Source organism: Callospermophilus lateralis, unplaced genomic scaffold (genome assembly GCF_048772815.1).
Source record: "Callospermophilus lateralis isolate mCalLat2 unplaced genomic scaffold, mCalLat2.hap1 Scaffold_93, whole genome shotgun sequence".
Taxonomy (NCBI): Eukaryota; Metazoa; Chordata; class Mammalia; order Rodentia; family Sciuridae; genus Callospermophilus; species Callospermophilus lateralis.
The window spans coordinates 948,595-967,934 of NW_027517451.1; the positions used below are offsets into that span (position 1 = coordinate 948,595).

Genomic DNA, 19,340 nt, shown 5'->3' on the forward strand with positions numbered 1-19,340 from the left:
AAAACCTTGACCCAATTAGTGATTTAATCCCTTGACAGGGATTAACTGAGTGGTAACTGAAGTGGTAGGGGGTGACTGGAGGAGGTGGGATTTGGGGTGTGGCTTTGGGGTATATATTTGTATCTGGCGAATGAAGTCTCTGCCTCTGCTTTCTGATCACTGTGCTGTGAGCTGCTTTCATCTTTCAAATTCTCCAGTTGTGATGTCCTGCCTCACCTGGAGCCCTGAGGAATGGAGCCCTCTGTGGACCTCTAAAATGGTGAGCTCTAAATTTTCCTCCTCTACAATTGTGCTGGTTGGGTCTTAAAATCACTCAGCGAGAAAGTTGGCCAAAACAGTGTGGTTCCCCCAAACTTCTTTCCAGCAAATTCCCCATATAATCTTTTAAAATAAATGCATCTTTACCTTATTGGGCTGTTGGCAGCATCGGGATCTTTGGCATGCACTCTCCCAACCACCGTGCCAGCGGCTGCATTTTCTTGGACTTCGTGGATATAACTTGGGGCCAAGAACATGGGGGGTTCATCAGCATCTTCTACCGCAATCTTGACTCTCACAGTGTCCTTGAAAGGTCCGTTGCTGATGAACTTTGGGTCGATGTGCACATTGGCTGCCTCTACCTTCAAGCTATATGCTCTCTTGGTTTCAAAATCTACAGGCTGGCAAGAGTGAAGAGAAGATTGACAACCAATTCCTTTAAAGGATAATGGAAGAGAAAGAGCTGATTGTTTCATAGGGCAAAGTAAATAGTTCCTCAAGGAGAGAAAATCAGTGTCTATTCAATATCCAATTACCTGTGCCATTTTATCAGAAAATCAGACAAATCAATTGTTGAAATGTTGAGTGTGCTTAGTGGATAATTCGAAGAGAAGGACAGACATGGAAATACCATGCCTTCTAACAGGAATCTCATCCTGTATAACAACACTATGGTTGTCCAAGTCTGTCATTCAAAGCCACCAGAAGAAGGGAATTAAGACAGGAAAAAATAAATTTTGAAGTCCATTCTATAAAGTAATAAAAACCTTGGTAATAAAAATACCCCCTGAAATTGAGCCAGTGTGATGAAATAATGTGATGTTCCTTTCAAGTGCCACACCACAAACACTAGACATCCAGCTTAAACATAATTGACAACCTCATGTTTTAGATTTCTGACCAGACTGTTTTTCCCAAAGCCTGAAACCCTTAAGGTAGTCCCCAAAATGTTACTTAAGGTAGTTGGTGGGTAACCTATTGATACAATTAGTCCTTTTCCAATTCATTGAATCCTGGACATCTCAAAATAATGCTTATGTATCTATTGCGTTTCCCAATGTCCCTTGGGGGAGTCCATGATGCAACTCTCTAACTAAACTATAAGGATATAATTTTGTTTTGATTGCATTCATTTTTAGGTGGCCTTCTATTAATGGTAAGTGACAAGACAATGAAGATAGTGCTTCCCTTTGAAGAAATATATGTATATGATAAATGCCTATTTAAAGAAAAATAAGTATAAGCACTACAGACGTTTTATACAGATACAAAAAAACTGAAAAGTAGCATTTGAATTAACAGAAAACACTTCTTAATTTTGAATGAGGAAGTAAAATGAATCAGTCAACAAAGGGTAAGAAGAAAAATCATGGCAAAAAAAGAAGGTTCCATGCCTAGAAAACAACTCCTCAGCACTCTAGATGATGATGAACTACCAAATGTTTGGAGAAAGTTGAACTTTTAAGCCTAGCATATCAATCACATGGTTGTCATTTGCTTGGCAAACACTTATTTTGATTGGGCATACAGGCTTGGAGCTTAGTCCCGCCCACTTCTGCACAACTGGAAACCAAGGACGATTCAGGAAGGTCATACACATTCAACATCCCTGGCGCTTCTTCTATCATCTTCCCACCTACATCTCAGCACTCAGGGAACACTTCCTTTTCCTGCAGCTAAATCTGTCCCCAGCCTCTCCATCATCCTGGGTGGGACACAGCAGCTATTTTATCCTTGGCTATGCTCCTGAGAAGCATAAATAAATGATATTTATAGGCTAACGATAAGAGATTGCTGCGGTTTCTCACAAATCTCTGTACTTACTAGACAGAATCAAGAACTTGAAGATGATAGTTCTGAAACCAGGTAATATGCAATCAGAAAAGGTGACATTTTGTTCAGATAGCTGACTAATGTCCCTAAAGCAGAACCTTTTGAACTTGTGTGTAGGCCTATAGCTAAGGACCCAAACATATGTTCCCAATGGAAACAGGTTTTCTGTAGTTAACCATTAAATCCTGACACAGAGTCAGAACTCAAGAAATATTTTTTTTTATTTTTAATCTATTCAAAAAATGAATTATGTATTTGCAAGACCGTGGAGATGCTAGGGTCTCACTGATACATTTTATTCATATCAACTCAAGCTTGGACGTTCAGGACTTTTCCCAGGTTGGTAAGATTCTGCTGAGACTTCTGGAAGTCAGAACAAGCCCCATTGCTTTATGAAGTCCTTTTCAACAAGCACAGGCATATTTGTATTGTCTCAGCTGCCATTCAGTAGCTCTCACAACCTTCTTAGTTAGCACAGGGGCATTCCAAAGGAATCTATGGAGACTTGCTGATCTTTGCTGCTCCAAAGCCCAAGAATGGCTGTACCAGGGGATGATATGCATCAACTGTTTTGACTGAATGAAGAGTAGAGCTGATAAATGCATGAAATTTAAGAATATATTTACAGTTTATTCCCTTCCTCCTTCCAAAAAGGATTTGAGGTAGTTTCCCATGTGAACATTTATATCCATGTTATGAGTAGTTGAAATAAAGCTAAATGAGGCGACACACTGCATAAGCCATAAAAATCTTAATACCCCCTAGTTTACTAATCCCTACCTCTGAACATTCTCCACGAGGGATTAATTCAACAGAAAAACCAAACAAATAATATTCAAAAATGCATAATATTTGTGAGATATAACAGCGGGTTATATCTAATCTGGGGAAAATGTACATACAAAACACCAAATCCAACTGTGAGATTTTATTAAGGAAATAATGATCCATCAATAGGATGGGATGTTATGTAGTCATTAAAAATGATTATGTATATTATATAACAGCATGTAAAATGTTTATGATGTAGCATTAAGTTAACAAATCATATCACCCTACAATTTCAACCATGCTAAATGTTATGGATCCATGGATCCACATCTAAATACATGTGGCCAAAGCACATAAAGAAAAAAAAATCAGTTGTAAAATATAGTTTCATTTAAATAAAGAGTAGTTAAGATGTCTTATAAGGATGCTTTCACACTGCATCACAAATTTATTTGATTGAAAATAAACAGCTTAGAAACTGCTGGGATTTCTTTGCATTCGATGGGATTCCCATTTGGTCAAGGTATTGCAGTGAACAGATTGGATTTTGCCTCCTGACCTAGCCCAATGACTGCAACAACACCTAAAGTACTCATTTTTATTTTACACAGGTCTTTAAACTAAACATAGGGATCAGCTAAATGCCATGAGAGCAGGTTTTCTGTAGTTAACCATTAAATCTTGACACAGAACTCAAGAAACATTTTTTTTAAAATTTTTAATCTATTAAAAAATGAATTAATGTATCTATTAATCATTTCTTGAATTCTTCTCCTTCACTACCAGCCCACTACCTTTTCTGTTTTTTTTTCTTTTTATAATGCCCTTGAATTCCAACAAACATTTCTCATTTGGTCCCTCTGCACCTGTCTCAAGACTCTAACTCCAAATGCATCACAGCCTGTTAACCGTGTCCTGTTTTCATTGAAACCAATCCTTCATGAGCTCTCTTTTTTGCCTTTTCTCTCTTTATCTGTCTGGAAAAATCCTATTCAGTTATCAAGACTCAACTCATGAACTGCTTTTCTTTGAAGTCATTTGAAATAGCAGTTGATTTTCAACTGGGGAAAGATTTTGCTCTCAGTCACTCCAGGGATATTTGGCAACGTGTAGAGCTATTTTTTTTTTGTTGTTGTTGTTATCATCCCTGTTGGGGTGAGGTGGAGTGTGTACTTACTGACCTCTAGTGAGGAGAAGCCCAGGTTCTCCCGACATCCTATAGTGCACAGAAGAGCCCCTTACAACAAAGGATTACCCAGCCTGAAATGTCAATACTGCCAAGGCTGAGAAAACCCCTTCTATTTTGATTATCTTTTCACTGAATGGTCCTGTTCAACTGTGACACCCACCCAACCCCCGTGGTCAGGACTCTATCTCTTCTATTTTGGTTTCTAGCTTTCCCCAAATCCCTGACTGGTAAATAATATGAACTCTGTAACTCTTGGTGGAAGAATATATTAAGAAATGAATTAAAATACTGTAATAAATAATATCCTTAAAATGCAAAAATGTCCCCATGAGCTCTTCATACTCTTTTATTAAATTGTATATGATAACTTCCACAAGGACCTACAGTTTTACTGTGTTAAATTGACCTTTGATTTTTTTTTCTTTCTGGTGAACATTTGAAACATTGTGCTACAAGTTAAACCAAATGTTCCTTTACATTGTTTTAAACTTAAACATCATTGTTTCAGAGAAGAGTATTTCATTTACTGAAATAAATATAGGAATAAGGGGAGTGCACAAATAAATCATCTTTAGAGAGCTCATTTGCCATGTGTGAGATCCACAGGGGTGATTTAAATGTTTTAAAATTTTAGAGACACGGTGTGTGTTTATGCCCGGAATACACTAAAAAACAGGTGACAACCTTAGCATAACCAACTATCCAATTACTCAAGCAAAGGATGGAATGTTCATGATAGTGTCAAGCAGGAGGGACAGTAATATTAATTAACAAAGTAAGTTGACAGCTTGAGGCGACACACACAATTGATATAGCTACTATTGCAAAGTGGAAAAAAACAAAAAAGAATAACCTATTCCCTTGGAGCTGATAATTAGTCTTCCTCAATCATACCATTCATCATCATTCATGTAGACTTTTTCAACTATCCAGGGCTCACTCCACTTCCTTATACCCCAATTTCTTTCACTCTTTCAGGACAATCACCATTTCCTTTTTCTTTCTTCTGCATCCCCTATTTTCCCCAAACCCAACATACTTTCCAATGTCATGAAAAAACAGCTTTCCGGAACACACTACTTCTTGTTCCCCCAGCTGAAAGATTTTCTCCCAGCACCAGTCTTCTGCCACCCCACACTTGTCTTCTCTTCTCTCCAGCTACTGGACCTTTTTAAAATTTTTTTTTCTGATTTTTCAAATTAATTTTTTTATCAGTGTTACAGTCCAATCTTTCTCTTTACACCAAGAAGTTTAATATTCATGCTACAAAACCAAGTAGAAAATGAATGCTTGATTAAAACCAAGGTAATCCCATCCTCCAATTCAGATTTAATGCTCCATACACTTTGATGATGGAGAGGTGTTGATTTCTCAAGTGGTAAATCAGGGGGCAGGAGAGGGGACCATTTTAGAGTATACGGTGACAGACTGCTTCTTCACTTGAGAGTGAATCTTATCTGAACTTCCTTGATAAGCCCTTTCTGGCTGAGTTATTTCCAACAAGTGTCTGAAGAAGGAAGTTGTACTAACATAGGCTAGGCGTGAATTCCACATCTGTGGCTGTGTGACTGTCACCAGGTAAAATTATTTAATGCATCGGAGTCCCAGTCTCTAAAATCAAGTCGAGGCATCATTACTCATGTTTTTTTTTTTTTTTCCCCATGTAAAAATAAATGAGAAGATGTTTGAAGAGGTTCAGGCTAGGTCTGACCAAGAGCTCATACTGGACAAATGTTAGATTTATAAAAGAAAATTAGAGGAAATCATAAATTCCTCTTCCTAATGAATTAATCCAAGAGACATGTTTCTAATGATGGTCTAGCTGACTGTGGTAGAGGGTCTATTATTGTTTCTCCACGTTCAATGCTAAAAGAAAGTCAAGAAGGAAGCTGATTGGATCAAGTTTCAAAAAGAGCCCAGCAGAAGCAGTGAACTTGGATGTTTGAAATAAGAGGGGTTCTGAACAACCTATGTTAACAGGCTCAGTGGGGAGGGCCAACGGAGCTCAGGGCTGCTTTTACAAAATGCAGGCTTCGTCTAACTGCCTTCCATTCACTAGAGAATGGTGCCCAAACATAGGCCATCTAACCAGAAACCTCATGGAATCATGGGCACGATTTGTCAGCTCCCTGGGAAGTAACAGGAAGGAACACGGTTCTGTTATTTCCCCAGAGCTCAGCACTTGACTGCAAAGCAAGTGTCTCTCACATCCTCTTTCTTCACCTTCCATTCCCTGTCACCTTCGTTGTCACCTGGGCAGAACAAACCACATCACTGACCAGAGCCATCCCTCCCCCTAACTCACCTTTTTCAGCTTTACCACGCCTTCCTGTGTTTCGTAGTCCGTGGTGATTTCAAAGAGCTCCATACCGTCTCCATCAACGATGTTGTATGTGACTAAACCATTTTCTCCAATGTCTGGGTCTTTAGCCTTCACTCTGCCTACTTCCTCTCCAGGGACAGCTGCTCCGGATACAGACATCTGGTATATGCCTAGAGGTTGAAGAAGACATCTACTCTTATTTCCCTTTTTATTTGGCAGCTGTAAGACTTCAGATTTCATTGAATCCCAATAAATTTCTCAAAGGGGTTTGAAATTGAAATTTCTATTGATTGAAAACATGAAATAAGTGAATGGCTGGGAAGAAGGTCCCAGATGGCCTGCTTGCCAGAAGAATGCTCTCTACAAAGTATGATAAAACAATATTGGGGTCCTGGGTGTAATTCTGAGGTTACCTGCCACGTGTGAGGCAGGAGAGCCACACTCAGTTACATTTCTCAACAGACAATGGTGGAGAACCATACATGATTTCAAATAGCTCAGTCTTCTTTTAAGTGCCTTTAAGGACCAGTTATGGCATTGCCAATTGCCCAGAAAAAAAAATAAACTAAAATACCCTTCACTATTTAAAAGATATTGACAAGCTCCCTATTTATTTTAAAATCAAATGCAAATTTTAACTTTCAAGGTCAGGACACTTTGAACTCAGAATGTGGCTCGCCTCTTACTTTTGCTCTTCTGCCACCAACTGAAGCACTACCTTCTCTGAAAAGTTTTCCCACAGTGTGGCCCTTCCATCAATATTTATTCAACATTTATTGGAAAGCTAATATGTGCCAGGCACTGTTCCATTCTGCACAAACTCAGTGGCAAGAGTCAAGATTTCTCCCTTGAGGAGATACGCAAAAGAGAACAAAAATCCACAAATATGTACACACTAATGTCACTGCACTGCCAGGGGTTTAGGGTGATGAGTGGGTTGTGGTTATGTGTGTATGATTTATGCGAGGGCAAGTGTGTATGTGTGAATGGGTAAAGGAGTTGTGCAAGTGGGTGTGAAAGTGTGTGGTTGTGTGTTTGAAAATGTCGTGAGTGTGTGATGAATGTATGACAGATATTCATGTAAGTGTGTTTGTGTACGTGTATGAATGTGAGTGAACACACAAGTGTAAGATAAATCTGTATGGGTGAGAAGGAGAAAGAGATTAATTTTGAAGAATGAGGCCAAATATGTTTAGAGGAAGATATCTAATCTCAACCAAATGGACTGAGCAGCAGTGACAGTGGAGTCACTTAAAGCCAATGGCAGCACACTGATATATACACATTAGCTAGAAATCTGGTGAGACAAGTGGGCCTTCTGTTAGGAGATGATAGTGTAGGTTGTGGCTTAGTTGTGTAAAAAAGGCAGTGGAAGGCAAATGAGTTAAATTCTTTATGTTTTATTTTCCTCTTTCATAGTTTCCTACAATACTGTGTATTTATATTATTTGGCTTTAGATATTTTCAGTTCAGAACCAAATTCAATTTCATCTCATGTGCCTTTCATGTTAAAGGCACGGTGGGAATATCTATAGATAATCACCAACATAGGGAAAGGCTTAGAAAACCTAGTATAAGTTGAGTTCCTACAAATCTCATTCAAGTTCATGACCATGAAACTGGTGCAGCTGGTACAGCTACACTGTAACTTTACTATAGGATTCTCTATGAGCGAGAACAATAACAGCTATGCATTAATAATCCCATGTGCCCTACTCCTTCCAGCACATCAAACAATATTATAATGTGGATAATGAAGCATGTGGCTTTTAAAATGTTATATGGGCCTTAATCTTGTTGACAATGCTGAATCTTGTACCTAACCAGGCAAAGCAGTTTTTCCCCATTTGGGAGACCCTGTGAGAACTGATGGTTGCCTCTAATCTTCCACCTCAATGTTTCCATTTTCTATATTGTTCTTTGGACTGCTTTGAGTAACCATGGTGCCTCTCTGGGGCCACATTTGGTTTTCTTTTTTATTCTTCCATTTTCAGTGCCATCTCTCTGGTAATAAATTTATGGATTTCTCAAAAAAGAGATACCTTTGTGGTGAACCCCACTCCCTGGGACTAGCATTGTGATCCCACTCTACCCTTGTATTCACCTCCATATGAGTGGATTTTTGTTCAAAGTTTGACTTTGATACAGTCCTTTGGCAACTTATGCCGCTTTTGATGGAAGCCAATTTGATCTGTGAAATGTGGGGTTTTGCAGGGATTTATAATATTAGGAACTTATCATGAAATAATGGAAAAGATGGTGGTTGTAATCACAATTATTAATCACAACCTTCCAAAATCATTTTTTTAATTCCCTCAGCAATTCGATAAACTTTTTAGAACAACCCAGATAACGGTGGCTGACGTTTGTCATTTTAAGACTTTACACTAGCTTTTGTAGTCCTAACTGTAATCCTACTAATTAGATACTGTGGAAGATGGCATTTTCACAAAGAGCTCAAGAAATAATTCCTATCCCACATACTTTTCAACACGACTTTGATGGTTCTCCTATGGAAAGGTGTGGTCTATTGCAACCCCACTCTACTTCTGGTAGCCTTCTGACCACACTGGAAAGGTTGCGATGTGACTTCAAGAGGCTGGGTCACACGAGGCAATGCAGTTTCTGTCTGATGTCCTTGGGGCTCTTGTCTTTGGGACCCAGCCACCGAAAGTTTACAGGAAGAGGAGCCAAAAATCAATATGGGCCCACTAGACATGTGAGAAAGCTATGTTGGAAGTGGATCTTCCAGCCTCAGTGGGGCTGAGCCCAGCTGATATTGTGGAAAACAGGGAAGAGCCGTGTCCTATAAGCCTTGTCCAAATTACAGACTCATGATAAAACAAACAAACAAAAAAACTCATAGGCAGTTTGTTACATAGTAACGAATGATTGATTTAGATATTATCATACCCAGGTTAGTAGTAAGAATACTAAGACAGAGGAAGGTTAAGTACTAGATCACAGTGTTAGTAGATAAAATCCCTAGCAAAACGAGTCATAGAAATTGTCACGCCTTCTCTTTGTCCCACTACCTTTATTCCACTGAAGTTTTGTGGTTGTTGTCATCTTGCCTTTGCCTTCTGCAAGAATGACATAAAGAGCTCCTAGTTTTCTGCATTTTCCTTTTCACAAGCTGAGCAAAGCAGGAAGGGGTCAATATAGATGGGGGGCTGCTGGTGGCAGTGAAGCCAAGCCCACCTACTTACTCTGCGGAAACTTTGGTGGGTTGTCATTGACATCAGTCAGTGTGATCGTCACTTTGGTTGTCCCTGAGAGTCCGCCCATGTGTCCACCCATGTCCTTGGCCTGGATCACCATGTGATACTCCTCCTTGGCCTCCCTGTCCATGTTGGGAAGGGCTGTTTGATGATACCTGGGCAGGTGAGCAGGAAACATCACAGATACTCATTTATAACATTAAAGCAATGAAATATTTTAAGCACCGGATGAGTAAAACAACCTTTTTTCTGAAAGAAAAGTCATCTTAACATGATAATTGTAACTGAAAGCAACCACACCTGAAGCATCAGTATCTTTTCAAGAAAATCATGAAGATTATGTAAACTGCATTAATTTTCATTTTGTTTGCTTCACTGTGCATGCAAATAATAACCTCATTTTTCTCATATGTAAAAATTCTGAAGTTTGATTTCCCTCCCGCATGGCTGTCCATGGCTAAACAAATATCTTTGAACTTCTAGGAGGATTTTTGGAAATCTATCTCTACATGTGATCATTAGAAACATTTTTATTGCTCATATTCAATTTAAAGTGGGAGGCATATGTTTCACAGAATACTGTAAAATGTTAATATTATTTTTTGAAAGAGCAAAACAAATGATTTAGGAATATATGCAATGCTTATACAAATATGTACTGTCTACTATCACTGACAACAATAATAAATTCATGATTGAATTCATCATAATCCCTGGATACTGGAACATGATTGGCATGACCACTCTGCACTTCAATCTCAAGGAGGATGTGCAATGTTTTTCTCTCTGAAGATAAGGTAGTACTTGTCCTAAAAGTATAAAAGGAACACTGAAGAAACTCTGTCCTGATCTGTCTCTTCCTCCCCAACACTTGTCTGTTTCTGAGCAATACCTAGAACTCATTTTTTTTCCTTATATGTTAAAAAATTTGGTAGGTTCCAACCAGTAGTTTTTCGTGCATCCCTGAGACAAAGAAGGCTCCAATTTTTAACATGTCGACAATCTAGATGAAGTCCCATATGTATTTTTGGTTATCCTGGAAAGGGTTATGAGAAATGCCTTTGAGAAATCATAGCAACTAACTGCATAAATCATATTCTGAGCAAATAAATGAATACTTAGGTAAAAGGAAATTATACCAAGTAAATGAACAATATCTGGTAGGCTATGTATATACATACATATACATATGTTATCAAATTAGTGATAAGAAGAGGCACAGATTATTGGTAAATATCTTTTAAAACAATGGGACATACAGGCCCCTGAAATAATATTGTGGATGATCAGCTTTGTAGGATTGTAATGTTTATTCTAGTCAAGAGTTAAATTTGGTGTAAATAAAGTGACAGATTTTGTTTTCTGTTTCAGTCATTGTATTGATTCACTTTTTTGGGTTTGCTCTTGTTTTCTGTAAGAAATGTATAAATTATTTATCTAGATGCTGATGTCCACTGGTAATCTATGCTCACAGCAGGGGAGATCTGGAAAGTGCTGTCTCTCTCCTGAGGCAACGAATATTAACACTCTCCTCTGACACTCCCTAGCTTGCATAGTGGTCTTCAAAGCATGCTTTGAGAGCTACTGGTATTTACACCCGACTCCAAGTGTGGGGGTCTCTTAATCTGAATCCACAGTTCAAGACCTTTCTGACATTCAAGTTGAAGTTTGAAATCATTTGTGGTAACCAGGTGAAACACAGACACAACAATAATAAATATGTCACACTTTAAGCCAACTGTTTGCCAGGCACATGCATGGAGTGTCTAATCCTCACAGGATTCCTCTAAGGTGGCCCTCTTTATTTTTATTTCAGATTTGGGAAAACTTGGGAGACCAATAGGTTTCGTGAACAGGTATGAACTCCTTAATCCCAATGCATCACAAATCACAATGACAGTGACATTCTACAGTACCTGTCTGTGCCTCCACTGAAAAGTAGGGCTGTCCTTCAAGGATACTATACACTAATTTAGCACTGTTTCCATAGGTGGGATCATCTGCATCAGAAGCTGTCACCTGGATTACTGATGTTCCTGAAAAGGGGAATAAATTAATTAGAAACATCCCTTGGCTTTTCAAATTACATTCTTGTTTACAAAGTTTTATTTTAAAATGAAACTCAGAGGAGGGCCTCACAATCAGTCAACAGATTCTCCATTTCCTGGAGTTGAGATGCAAAGTGATCTTTATTTTTCCCTTTCTTCCTTCTCTCTTTCTTTCCTGTTCCTTTTAATTGCATGGTTTAAAACAAAACTTTCTATATTCCTATTACATTCTGCTATGCTTAGTAGTTAAAATAATAATATGAACATCTTTGCCCAAACATTCTAAGGCTCATGCAATTGAAATGCTCAGTATATCAAATAATTAAATAAAAATCTTCTCAAAGAGCATAATAAATGAAAATTAATGATGAATTATATTTCACGAAAGGACAGAGTGCAACCTTCCATCTGTAGCCTGGCAATAAATATATCATTTATTGTAGCCTTGCATGTAATAAAATTGCGGCTAATACTACATTTTAATTAATTTATGGCTATAAATATTGTGCAGAACGTTGTTGCCTACTGACATGAAAACAGCATCTTTCCACCTCTAATCAGTCTAGCAGCCACATGACAGGAGCTCACCAGCAGGCACCTAGTATGATCTGAGGCATGCATTCATGGGTCCCAAAGAGGATAAACCAGTGAACTGTTCTTTGCTGCTCACAAGGACCAAATACCTGGGGTATGGAACACTGGAGAGAGGAAAGAGGAGCTGGAAGTAGAAAATTGTCAATTTCCCAACCTCTCTGCACCAGGCACCATTTGGGACTCATTCCATGCATTCTGCCAGAATTCCTCTGTTGGGTGTTTTTTATATCCATTTTACTTGTGGGACATTTGAGTGAGAGGTATGATGTTTTGCAATCTCTTTCACAAATTGTTTATGGCCAGAGTCAGGAGTCTAGCCCCAATTCAGTAAGCAAAGAAAACAGCTGGTTCCTTCCGGACATTTTCATCAGAGAAGAAGGATCTGTGTGGGAGTCAAGGAGGCCCAGAGATGTTGTTTCTAACTGTTCTTACTTTACAGTGTTGTCAGAGACTTTCATCTCCTGTCCAAGTAAATCTCACTCTTTTCTGGTTACCTCCCATAATTCATTGTTTATGCGAATGGTCTTTTTTGAACTCTTCCCAAGTTCAAATCTCCAATGGATACTTTACAAAGGAGAAAAGGATCATATTACAGCTAAGCAAATTACTAATTTTCATGACTAATTTACTTCTAAAACTTTTGCTAAGTGCTTTTCAACTCTTTGTATTTTAAATCCATTTTACTTAACCTTATTTTATGGATGATGAAATGCAAACTTAGAAAGGTATGAGAAGTTGCCTGGGTTCATGTGGCTGGTCAGAGGTACAGCAAGGATTGTGTCCCAGTACTGTCTGACACTCAGGACTCCACTTTTATATGCCATTGTGGACAATCTGGGTGCTATACTGAAGCACCCAGGACCATAGTGCTGAGAACAATAAAAATTCCTGTGGGTTATCCTTTTAGATAGCTAGCTTTCCCATACCACCTCTCTGCTGTTCTCGCAGCTCAGTTCCTGACTCTGTCATTCCCTATTTATACAGATTTAGTTGATGTCTATTATTTCTCAGTAGAATCCAGACCTGTTAATTGAGAAAGTTAAAAAAAAATCCTCTGTGGGAAGTGGGAAGGGAAGAGGTTGGAAAATGGCTTGACCTGATTTCACAAAGTATGAGAAGAGCTTGAATTTACTTGGAAGAGGAAGGAGGATCCAAGAGGCTCCCATATGCAGAGTGGGAGGGCCTTGAGGCTGTCAGAACACATCTAACATTCTTGAATTAGCTGACCCTCATACTTAGGACTTGGTTTGCTCATTCATCAAAATGGACTGTGTGATGCTGATGGTGCCTACATTCGTTTGAGCTCATGTGATCACATGCACCCCTGATCAGAACAGGCCTGCCCACTGTGTGAAAGACGGACCTTTTGTCATCTGAGGTGTGCTTGTCAAAAGACTACAACCGCATGTGTGCTAGAAAGCCAAACGGAAGTTATTACCAGAAGGTGGCCACTCGCAGAATGCCTTCAGAGTCTTACCACTTGGCAATGCAGTCTGCCTTCAAACACACTGGAATGACACACCTACTTCTAAATCCACAGGTATCATAATGTGGTGAAGTGAACTGTGCATTCTGGATCCACTTAATCATGCAGATGACCCTGGGTAAATTAGTTAACCTACTTCTGCCTTGTGTTTCTAATCTATAAAATAGACGCAGTTGGACCTGGTACATTGCAAATAAATAATTATGTAATCACATAAAAAAATTAAATAAAGCTGGGCTCGGTGGTGCACACCTATAATCCCAACAAATCGGAAGGCTGAGGCAAGGGGATCACAAGTTTGAGGATAGCCACAGAAACTTGACAAGGCCCTAAGCAACTTAGTGAGACCCTGTCTCAAAACAAAACAAAACAAAACAAAACAAAACAAAACAAAATTAAAAGGGTTGAGATGTGGCTTAGTGTTTAAATGCCCCTGGATTCAATCTCCACTATACCCACCCTGAAAAAAAATTAGATAAAATATTATTAGATGGTCTCCATCCAACAAAGACTACCATTGCTATTATTTACTGAACACCAACCAATATGGCCCATTCCCATTTCACAGAGGAGAAAATGAAGGATAAGAGACTAGATATAATTGATTCTGATTCAAACACCTGAGAATACAAAGGTCAGAATTACCCAGACTCAATCACATTCTTCCCTCTTCTCTGTCCTTTAAAAAACCTTCAGCTCTAATACCTCAAATCCATTTGAACTTCCCACTACACCAGTGAAAAATTGGGGTTTGTTATTTTTTCACAAAAGATACAGCACAAGTTCTACTTCCTGACTGGGGAGGACAGGCACCAATTTGGCCACTTGCAGGGACACCAGGTAAGAAAGTGGAGCAGGTCTTCCCCACTTACGCACCCACATTGGACCTCTCAGGCACATTGGCATGATAGATCTCATGCAGAAACTCCGGAGGGTTGTCATTAATGTCCTGGACCTTGACGATGAATTCCGATGGTGGTTCCAGTGGCCGGTTGGTGTCCCTGTCCACTGCCTGAGCCATCAGTGTGTACTGGGCTCTCTCCTCTCGGTCCAAAGTCTTGGTGGCATGAATGTTCCCTGATTTGTCATCAATCACAAAAATGGTTCCGGCTCCTTCACCTGAGAGAATGTATTTAATGTTCCCATCACCAGAGTCAATATAGGAATGAAGCTAGGAAAAGAGAAACGGAGATTTGTAATTTCACAAGTGGTGGAGCAGGGAGAAAGTGACCCACTCTGATTGCTACAATCTCTGCACACACATATGTGCATGTGCACACATACACACATCATAAGAGTTCACCCTTATTTTCAAATGAAGAGACAGAATCTTAGGGAAGATCTTTGCCTTGGCCAGGGTCACACAGCTGAGGAACAACCAGGCCAAGGTTCAAACATTTTTCTTTTTCATTCTAAGATTCATTCTCTTCCTTTTCTTCATTCCATACACATGTGCACATTCAAAATATACACACATACACATATATCATAATATTCATTTTGAAAGAAATGCATCATATTTTTAAAAATACATATATGCATTTATGTAATCATAAGTCTTTCTGGTTTCGTGCTCCTTATCCTTCATCTTCTCTGCTCAGAAGTCACCATTTTTTTACCAGATTCATGTGAATTCTTTGGAAGATATTCTCATCTACACAGTTGCAAGTAGATCTCTACACTCACATGTGTCCTCCTAGCTTATTTTTACCCAATAAAAGTCAGAGCACACACTTCATTCCTCACCTTGCCATTTTCCTCTAACAGTAAATTCAGGTGCCCTTCTGCATGGATACATCTAGGACTCCCTCACCTACAGTGTGCATATTATTATCACCTCTTTTGGGGCTCCTCTTCAAGGGACCCTTGGGGTGTGTCTAGGACTCTGTTATCTCTAACAAGTCAACTGATAAGATCTCCGCAGAATTGCTGTTGTGCAGCACTCTGATCTGCAGACACATCTGGGGATATGTCTTCATAGAAGAAAATTCCATTCTGACCACAGGGGATGGTCAAGTGGGATGGGGTAATACATGTGAAATTCCATAGACCCTAGAAACAACCTTAAAATCCTTGAGGTTTCTCCCTCTGGGCAAAGCCTAGAGACAAGGTGAAACCTTCCTAAATCCATACTTGCCAGGCTAAGAAATCACCCAGGTTCCTTGACTACCAGCCCTGTATCTTTTGACCTTGAGTCAGCCCTGCTTTTGGAACATGAACTACCTCCAAAGACCTCATTTGATTTTCCTGTGCAACGAACTCTCTACACTTTGTTGTTCCATCTCAATTTCGGAAGGCTTCATCCTAATTTGAGTAGTTTGACCCTCATGATGCTCTTTGTGGGAGAAGCATTATTTTTCCTGTTCTCATCGGCTTCCACAGCAGGCAAGTGAACAAGAAACCCTTGATTCTCCCTGCTATATAAGAAAACCCATGACAAGCTGAAATGTTTTATCCAAATGACATTTACAATAATAAAAAAATAATTGTTATTACTAATTATATTTAATATTACAATGTTAATAGTATTATTAATGCTAATGGATTATTATTATTACTACTCTAATTTTAATTATGACTATGAAACACAAAGCATAGAGAGCCGGCCCCGTCACAAAGCAAGATTGAACATGAAGCTTTTTAAAATTTCCAAATTATTTCAGTTTCTGAAAAGATACCTAATGGATTCGTGGTGTTTCAAATACACCAAATATTTCAGTTCAGAGGAATACATGTGGGGAGGTATTACAAAGGTCATGATGTCTCAGGAAAAAAAAAATAAAACTTTACTTCGGAATTTCTTATTCACCACGAGCTGTGTGTTGTTGTGAAATCGTGGCTGACACACTTTCAAAGAACAAGACCATTTGTGAATGACATAGGAAGTTATTTGATGGTGTATAGCGGATGGACAGAATTGCTCCAATCTTCATAACATTTTCTCGTACAGAGGCGAGGTCCCTCCCTCCTGGCCCCCAGCCCTTCCCAGGGTGGTGGGGGCGTGTTCCTCTGTATTCTCTGCTTCCAGTATTGTCAAAAGTTAGGGGATCTGTCCTGTGGCTGAGGAATGAAGAAACAAGTCAAAGTGGCCAGAGACTGAAAGTTTGTGGAGGTCTTCCTACAGGACACATGAATCTGACACCTTCCTTAGGAATTAAACCGAGAAATTTCATGAGCAGCCAAAGAACTGAAAATTTTACAGAATACACTCCTCCTCGCGTTTTTTTTCCTACTTTGTTTTCAGATTTGCAAGTCAGATATGAATTCCCTTTCTCTCTTACAAAGAGGAGTTCCAGGACTGACAATGATATTTATCAGGTTTCACACAGAAACCAGTTTGGGCAATGAGTGGACTCTTTCAAGGGATCAGTCGCTGTGCCACGCCCAGCCAAGCCCTGACTCACAGATGGGTGGTCTCCCTCCTCAGCAAGGCACAGCACAATGCAGACTGCATTTCCTACAAGACATCTGAACCTCTATGGTTTGCCAAATATGACTTTTTCAGGGAATCTTGAAGCACTCAACCTTGAATGTCGTCAAATGAAAGGTTGTTACAGAACAAGACAGCTTCTCGATTGCTCTGATTTATGGGGAACTAGCCCAGCACCATTTCAAAAGGAAAATTCCTATGATGCAGCCAGTTTTTCCCGCCCACATCCATTCTGACATTAGACTCATGCTCAGGTGTGAGCTGCGGACACACTTTGACTCCCCCTTTTTCCTATGTTCCCTTCTAGTAGCCATGATCATGGCTGCGTCCACAGAGATGATGACAGGGCTCCCCAGATCCTGCCCTCTGTGTAGCCCTCCCACTGTAACACATCATGGGTCCCCAGTGAGACAGTCCCACGGCAGCAGGTTCTGTCTTCTCGGAGCTATTTACATGGAACTCTGCACACGGCTCAAGCTACATAACCTCTGCCTCAGCTGAAGTCTCAGAGACTGTCTCTTCTACTTAATAGAATTTCCACCTCCTGGGGCTATATCCATAGCTTTTCATTTAAGGTACAAATGAATAAAATTCCTTTGGTACATTTTTTTTTTCAAAAACATGTTCCCAGCCCTAAGCAATATTACTGAGGCTCCCAAATCCCCTCCAAGTATGCCAATGATATAGATATGAAATGTTTTCCTTATGTTAAGGAACAAAAGAAGATAACTTTGTTGGAATCCAATGGGTTCAAAAATGCCTCGGACCTCTGCCCTTGCCTCTTTCCCCCTTTGTTGAGTAACTTCTGCTGGTCTTTTTGATCCTAAATCGTCCTTTCATTGAATTTCATCCATCCTCCTTCTCATTTTAGTTTTTCTCTTTCGGCTGCTGAGGAGACTGTGTCTTTCCCCCTACACTCCAAACTCTTTCAAGCCAGGAATTATTTTTAACCTGGTTTAACACATGCCTAGCACTGCACCTACACATAGTAGGATTTCACTTCTGATGCTTATAAATAACAATCTCCTTGTCATTCTTATCACTATCATCTGAAAAATACCTGCATATTTTACCACAAATGAGAGTGGCGAGTCAGTTTCCCAAATACGTTTTGGACCCTCTACCCTTAAAGCTTTTTTGGTAATGCTACACAAAAGAGGCAGAACCTGAGTACGGCTAGGAATCTGAAACCACCTCCCATGGGATTTCCCATCCCTAGAGCAACAGGGATAAAATGATGCCCATCCTGTGACACCCCCTCACTGATCTCTTCAAAGTCAGGCTCAGAACCAGAACCCGGAAACACAAGCACAACCCTTTCTCTGATGCAAAGCATCTTGGGCTTTAGTGAGAAAGAGAGAAAAGTATAGATATGTATAATACAGCAAAGCAAGGTATGATAAAAAGCACAAAGAGAGTTATGAAAATACAAAGGAAAAGTAGCCGAGTTGGGGGAAGAACGTGATCAAGGAAATGCCCCTCAGTTGGAGAATGATTAAATAAATTATGATCAGTTCCATTACAGTAGACTATGAAGCAGCCTTTAGAAAAAAAATTATGATATTGCATTAAGTGGGAAACATGAGTAAGTTTATATCTTGGGGAAAGACTGAGAGGATGTGTGTGCATGATGTTGGGTTTTCACTGATGTCAGATCCTGTGTGTTTTCCCTATCTGTTTTTTATTTTTATTGTCCATATGGTATTGTTCCCATGGGGGAGGGAAACAGGTAAACGTCACATGAAAGTCAGCTTACCCTGCCCACGAGCACAGGGTCAGGCCCCGTGTACTCCTCTACCACAAAGAACTGGTTCCAGACCCAGCCTCTTTTGGAGCGCTGCAGCACCTGCCCCTCCTTGCCCTTCTCATGATGTCCATAGAACGAGGGCCGCAGGTGGCTTCGTCGCTCCAGAGCAAATGCCTGGCTGTGGCACAGCATGCTCAGGCACACCAGCGCGGCTTGTAAACAGTAGTTCTCCTTCATTTTTTGTTACGTGGTAGGCACAGGAGAATGCAGCTGTCACCCTTCCGCCAGCCCAGCCGAGTGGTATGCCTTTCCTATGGTAAGTCTCCGGGGTACGTCAAGCAGACCTCTCCTGGAACGGTAGGTCTTCACTCTCTGAGCACATCACATCAGGGCTGCCCACTTCGCCAGGTGGCTTCTGCAAGCAAAGAGAGGTTTGATTA

At 39.9% G+C, this 19,340-nt stretch overlaps 1 protein-coding gene across 1 annotated transcript; it reads right to left on the minus strand.

Moving 5' to 3' along the window:
* Positions 1–401: 401 nt before the first annotated feature.
* Positions 402–19,137, minus strand: LOC143388298 (cadherin-11-like). Its single transcript, XM_076842157.2, has 6 exons — positions 18,910–19,137; positions 14,600–14,894; positions 11,505–11,631; positions 9,584–9,744; positions 6,357–6,544; positions 402–659 (listed from the first exon to the last, which is right to left on the minus strand). The coding sequence occupies exons 1-6, from the start codon at positions 19,135–19,137 to the stop codon at positions 402–404; spliced, it is 1,257 nt and encodes a 418-aa protein (XP_076698272.2).
* Between the last annotated feature and the right edge of the window lie 203 nt (positions 19,138–19,340).

Coding starts and splice junctions, on each gene's coding strand:
- LOC143388298 (XM_076842157.2), bottom strand. CDS start 19,137: ATGAAGGAGAACTACTGTTTACAAGCCGCGCTGGTGTGCCTGAGCATG. Junction 14,895..18,909: donor ACCCTGTGCTCGTGGGCAGG/GTAAGCTGACTT, acceptor CTCTTTTCCTAG/CTTCATTCCTATATTGACTC. Junction 11,632..14,599: donor GCCTGAGAGGTCCAATGTGG/GTGCGTAAGTGG, acceptor TCCCCTTTTCAG/GAACATCAGTAATCCAGGTG.